This window comes from Rhinopithecus bieti, unplaced genomic scaffold (assembly GCF_001698545.2).
Source record: "Rhinopithecus bieti isolate Rb0 unplaced genomic scaffold, ASM169854v2 scaffold_36840, whole genome shotgun sequence".
In the NCBI taxonomy this organism is placed as follows: domain Eukaryota; kingdom Metazoa; phylum Chordata; class Mammalia; order Primates; family Cercopithecidae; genus Rhinopithecus; species Rhinopithecus bieti.
In genome coordinates, this window is record NW_016816502.1 from 1,371,029 (window position 1) to 1,377,594 (window position 6,566).

A 6,566-nucleotide genomic window follows, 5' to 3' on the forward strand; every position below is an offset into this window, starting at 1 on the left:
GTATTAGTCAAGGGGTCTCTAGAGGGACAGAACTACTAGCATAGATGTATATATGAAGGGGAGTTTATTAAAGAGTATTGACTTACACTATCACAAGGTGAAGTTCCAAACTAGGCCTTCTGCAAGCTGAGGAGCAAGGAAGAGAGTCTGACTCCCCAAATCTCAAAAGTAGGGAAGTCAACAGTGCAGCCTTCAGTCTGTGGCCAAAGGCCCGAGAGCCCCTGGCAAACCACTGGTGTAAGTCCAAGAGTCCAAAAGCTGAGGAACTTGGAGTTTGATGTTCGAGGTCAGGAAGCATCCAGAACAGGAGAAAGCTGAAAGCTGGAAGACTCGGCAAGTCTGCTCGTTCCACCTTCTTCTGCCTGCTTTATCCTAGCTGTGCTGGCAGCTGATTAGATGGTGCCCACACAGATTGAGGGTGGGTCTGCCTCTCCCAGTCCACTGACGCAAATGTTAATCTCCTTTGGCAACACCCACACAGACACACCCAGGAACAATACTTTGCATCCTTCAATCCAATCAAGCTGACCCTTGATTGATATTAGCCATCACACTCCCCATCCTTCACCCAAATAAACCTCAACCAAAAACACCTCAACAAAACAAATGAAAGCACCATCACTCTTAGTTAAATTTCTTCATTTATTATATTTCTTATTGTCTTCACTGTATCTTGCTTTATACCAGAACTGTGACAGAGGGCAATTAGTTTTAGAGCAAGTGAAGAAAGGTAGGAAGGTTGCTTTAATTTTTCCCAAACCTGGCTTGAGGGAAAATTCACACATCCTTCAAGTTTATGAAAGAGGCGACGGATCTTTATTAAACTGGCCAGCAGAAGAAGGTCATCTCCACTCATGTATCGGAGGACTGGAATCTCCTCAGGGTTTGGTAGCTTTTCAGCAAAGAGAAAGAGAAGAAAACTCAGACCCCAGCAGTGAAACTGGGGAGGTGGGAGGAGCTGAGTCATGGCCCTTATGTGGGGTTGGATTCCCTGATGACGGTCCACTCTAATTCATCCGTAAGCAGGGGTGGTGGTGTTATTCCAATCTGAATGAGGAAAGAGCTGAAACGCTGTGGAGACTTGAGAGACCAAATGGAATATGGATACCTTCAAAAACTTATAATTTATTCATGTAGTTTAACCAGCACCTACTGAGGGGATCACAAAGATGCCTCAGACACAGTCCCTTGCCTGGAAAGTGCCCAGTGGGGGAGGTAGGGTGAGTGCTGGTCTGAAGGCTGGGTGTTCAGTGGGAAGGCACTGAGAAGAGCAGTTTTCCTCAGAGAAGGTAGGACTGGGAAAAACGAAAACTCCCTTTCCTGCTCCTAAATGTGCCCCAACCTCCAGGAGGCCATTCCAGATTAACCTCTCCATTACTCTTCTTTGGCCTTTGCTCTCCCCACTCCCTCACAGCTTTTGACAATTCAAGGCGGGTGTGGTCTTCCTGCAGCTGCAGAAACTGAATGGATTTGCCAGGACAGTCTTGCCTGAGGTGTTTTCAGTCTGTAGCTTCAAGGCCAGCCTAGGAGGGGCATTTAGCCTCTCCAGGGCAGGTTAAATGCAAGCAGAACTACTACCCTCTGCAAGCTGAGTGACCACTTACCTGCAAAAGATGGTACTTACAGTATCATTTCTGTATTTCACTCCTCCTTCCAAAGAAACGAAGAAATGGAGGAAGGAAAATGTATGAGATGGACAAACAACAAAGAATAGGTCAGAATCCTTTACCCCAAATATCATACAACGACAGAAAACTTTTTTACAGATTAAGTCAATGATGGCTCTAATAAGAAAGATTTCTTTTTTCCCCCTTTGTTTCCAGTGGGGCTGGAATAAGAACGATTTCATCGGCAGGATAATTTTAAGGAATTCCTGAACATCAAAAAGCAGATGAGACCATATGGATATAGAGAGAAATGACCACATGAAACCACTAAGCAAAAACACATATACTCTGAGCTTAAACGCAACAGAAATGGGAAGCAGGAAGGGCTCCGAGATAAACGTTAGGCAGATCAATTGGGAGGCAGGCTCCTCACCTTTTCCTTTGTGTTGAGTACTGGTGCCTACGGGCTGAGGCTGGCAGCGGGCACCAGCACTAGCCTTCTACCCCTTAGCAGCACAAATTGTCTCCACAATTATCTGAAGCAAACCTTAGTAAGCAGAACAGGGAAACAGGAATTCTCAAATCCAAGTTGAACATACGACTGAGAATCACCTAATAGTTGACGCCACTAAAGACAGGCACCAGATTTACCTATCAGAGAAACTTATACTCAAGGAAAAAGAATTAGGAGATAGAGAAAGACTTTAGGAAATTTATCCATATTTAAATAGTTAATATTTTCTTAGGGACTTGAGAGAATATTGTTAAGGAAGAAAAACAACCAGAGGATTTGGAAGTTAATTTTATGCATATTATAAAAGATATGTTAATTTTAAACTAACCATTAAAATATAGTGTATTAAAAGACTGAGTCTGTTAGCTGGGCATGGTGGTGCATGTCTGTAGTCCTAGCTACTTGGGAGGCTGAGGCAGTATGACGGCTTGAACCCAGGAGTCTGCAGTTACAGTGAGCTATCGTCACGCCACTACACTCCAGCCTGGGTGACAGAGCAAAACCCTGTCTCTAAAAGCAAACAAACAAAAAACCCACTGAGTCTATTAGGCTGAGGAAAGCAACAAAATCCAACTATACGTGATTTGCAAGAGAACATGTAACTCAAAACTACATGAAAAAGGTTGAAAATCAAAGGATGAAAAAATATCAGACAAATGCTAACAAAGAGAAAGTAAGTATAAGAATTTAACATCAGATGGAACAGCACTTAAGGTAAAGGCCACTAAAAAGGAAATTAGGAATAACATATGTTGATAATATTACTACCTTTATTGTCAGAATAAAAACAAAACTCTCACTAATACACTAGGGCACAAAACGGGAACAGCTGAAGAGCGAATGAGTGAGGGGAAAGAATGAGCTGGCCTGGGCGAAAGGTACAACTCACAAAGAAGAGAGTCAGCATCTTTAATTTCCTGATCGCAGAGCTTCAAAATATATACAGCAAAAGCTGATTGAAACACTAAGAACAATGAAGAAATTCACAATCATTTTGGGAAACTTTCATACATTTCTCAGAAGTAAACCCAATGACATAAAAATAAAAGGATAGAGAGGGAGGTGTGACTAGAACAACTAGACATAGAATTTTGTACCAATAAACTATACAACATTTTGGTTAAATATACATGGAACACTTATATAAAAAATATGCAACCAACCACTAAGAAAATATCAATACATTCTAAACAGGAAGAAAAAACTGCAAGTCATATTTCCTGACCATTTTGAAATGAACAAGAAAGGGGTAAATCTTTTTATCTATTTGAAAATTCAGTGACTACTGCATTGAAGTCAAAATACGTATTCTAAATTATTTAGAAGTGAAAGAAAATGACAGCACTATATATTAAAACTTGTGGCAAACGACCAAAGAGGCACTCAAAGTGCTAGGGAGAAGGTGGGGGTGGGTGTGGCTGGTTTTGATAGATTGCTCAGGAAAGGACTCGGTGCACAGAAACCTGAAGGAAGTGAGGGAACAGCCACATGCTAAATGGGGGGGAAACATTTTAGGTTGAGGGGATAGCAAATGCAAAGACCCTGTGACAGGAACATGCCTGGTATTTTCAAGGAATAGCAAAAAGGCCAGTATGGCTGGAGTAGCAAATGAGATAAGGTAATACAGAGAGACTATTCAAAGAAAGAGGTCCAGATTGTGTACAGCATTGCAAGCCTTTATAGGGACTTGGCTTTCACTCAAGTAAAATTAGAAGTCCCTGGATAGTTCTGACCAGACTTATGTTTTCAAAGTATCATTCCAAGTATTGTGTTAGAATAGACTTTGGGAAGACCAGAAGCAGGGAGACTTATTAGGAGGCTATTGCAATAATCAAGCAAGAGATGGATCAGGTAAAGAGGCAGACCAGAATGATAGCACTGGAAAATGTGAGAAGTGTGAGATTCTGGAGGTATTTTGGAGGCAGAGTTTACAGATGAGTTGGTATGGGACTGTGAAACAGAGCATTTAGAGTTGTGAAACTACTCCCGAGTTTTTGTCCTGAACAAGTGAAAGAATGTAGTTGCCATTTTCTGAGATGGAGAGGACTGAGGTTGGATCATGTGTTGAAATCAAATTCTGCTGTGTTGAGTTTTTTCTTTTCTTCCTAACAGGGTCTTGCTCTGTCACCCAGGCTGGAGTGCAGTGGCACAATCACGGCTCATGCAGCCTTGAACCCCTTGTCCTCGACCCCGCCAACCGTGGGCTCAAGCTATCCTTTCACCTTAGCCTCCCAAATAGCTGGGACCACAGGCATGTGCCACCATGTCTGGAGAATTTAAAAAACAACTTTCATAGAGATTGGGTCTCATTATGTTGCCCAAGCTGGTCTCACACTCCTGGGCTCAAGTAATGCTCCCGTCACGGCCTCCTAAAGTGCTGGGATTACAGGCATGAGTGACCATGCCTGGCCTGTGTTAAGTTTTTAATGCCCTCTTAGAAATCCACATGGGTATGTTGAATTGGAATCAGAGACTTGCAAGGCTCGAGTTCATATGAGATCTACCTGAAGATACAAATTAAAGGGCTATCAGCATGCAGATGATATTCAAGGAAGTGAGACGCAATGAGATAATCTGAGGAGTGAGTATAGAGAAAAGACAACCCAAGGACAAGCTCTGGGTTCCTCCAATATTTAGAAAAAGGGGAGATGAACAGTAATCAGGCCAGAAAAATGAGAAGAAACAGCTTGTGAGGTACAAGGAAAATCAGGGGAGAATAGTCTTGGAAGCAAGGGAACAAATGATTCCAGGAAGAAGAGATCATCAGTGTTTAATGCCACTGAGAAATCATTACAGTTCATATAAATTTAATATTTATATTAAATTCAATATTCTTCAAAATGTAGACACAAAAAAATCTTCAATACTTATTAAGTGGGAAACAAAAACAAATAGGAACCCCCTCCAACAATACAATATGTACATCATCTAGATTTTATGTTTTAAAAAAGATGTATAAAATAGGCTGGGCGTGGTGGCTCACGCCTATAATCTCGGCACTTTGGGAGGCCCAGGTGGGCAGATCACCTGAGGTCAGGAGTTCGAGACCAGCTTGGCCAACATGGTGAAACCCCGCCTTCACTAAAAATACAAAATTAGCTGAGTGTGGTGGTGTACGCCTGTAGCCCCAGCTACTCAGGAGGCTGAGGCACGAGAATCGCTTGAATCTGGGAGGTGGAGACTGCAGTGAGCCAAGATCATGCCACTGAACTCCAGTATGGGAAACAGAGCGAGACTCCATCTGAAAAAAAAAAAAAAAAAGATGTATAAAATAATTTATAAATACATAGTAAGGAGGAAGGTACACACTAAATTTTGGGTGGTGATTACTTTGGGGAAGGGAGTTAGAATAGAAGAAGAAATGAATGGAATTCTCATTTTTTAAAAAAATTGTCTTTATTTCTGTATTGTTTAAATCTTTAAATATAAAAAATATATTCACAAGTCACTTGTAATTAAAAAAAAAAAAACCTAAAGGGTGATTGTGAGAACAACGAGAAAAGTAAAAAACTTTAATAATGAACTCTTCCTTTTGTATCAAAATGATTCTTTTTTGATTAAAATTAACTTCTAAGTGGGGAGAGGAAGAGAGGTGGGGAGTGGGGAAAGGAAGTAGGGGAGAGAGAGAGGGGAGAAAGAAGTATCTTTATATTTTGGGTAAAAATGTATTTACTATGGATGTAATGTAACAAAAGGAGGCGATACTGAAGATTTCTAACCAAGAAAGAAGTTTGTCTGGAGCCTAAAAATTTGACTGCAGTTTCCAGACTCACTGAAAGTAACTGGAATAGTGCTTAGCACATTGCAGACCCTCGCTCTGTGTTGCCTGAATCTGCAATCTCCCCTTTGTTTGGTGGTCATGAGATATTCCTTCCTGTGTTGAACATTGAGATTCTATTTCCACATACTTAAAAGTTGAAGGCAGCTTTGAAGTTTGGAGTCATGTGTTCCTTTAAAAATCAATGAGGCCGGGCGCGGTGGCTCAAGCCTGTAATCCCAGCACTTTGGGAGGCCGAGACGGGCGGATCACGAGGTCAGGAGATCGAGACCATCCTGGCTAACACGGTGAAACCCGTCTCTACTAAAAAATACAAAAAAATTAGCCGGGCGCAGTGGCGGGCGCCTGTAGTCCCAGCTACTCGGGAGGCTGAGGCAGGAGAATGGCGTGAACCCGGGAGGCGGAGCTTGCAGTGAGCTGAGATCCGGCCACTGCACTCCAGCCTGGGCGGCAGAGCAAGACTCCGTCTCAAAAAAAAAAAAAACAAAACAAAACAAAACAAAATAAAAATCAATGAAACAGGCCTTGCGCGGTGGCGTGCCTGTAGTCCCAGCTACTTGGGAGGCTGAGACAGGAGAATTGTTTGAACCCGGGAGGTGGAGGTTGCAGTGAGCCAAGATCCCACCACTGCACTCCAGCCTGGTGACAGAGAAAGACTGTCTCAAAA

At 42.2% G+C, this 6,566-nt stretch overlaps 1 protein-coding gene across 4 annotated transcripts in view; it reads right to left on the reverse strand.

Annotated features, from left to right (window-relative positions):
• Positions 1-622: 622 nt before the first annotated feature.
• The window catches only part of ERICH6 (glutamate rich 6), a 47,212-nt gene continuing 41,268 nt past the window's right edge, over positions 623-6,566 (reverse strand). For 3 of the 4 annotated variants that reach the window (XM_017854950.1, XM_017854949.1, XM_017854947.1), the window contains one exon: positions 623-892. In XM_017854950.1, the coding sequence (XP_017710439.1) occupies positions 629-892 (264 nt within the window). In that variant the 3' untranslated portion in view covers positions 623-628. Of the gene's footprint in view, positions 893-1,642; positions 2,155-6,566 lie in introns of those variants that run through there. The other variant, XM_017854951.1, reaches the window with a different exon arrangement.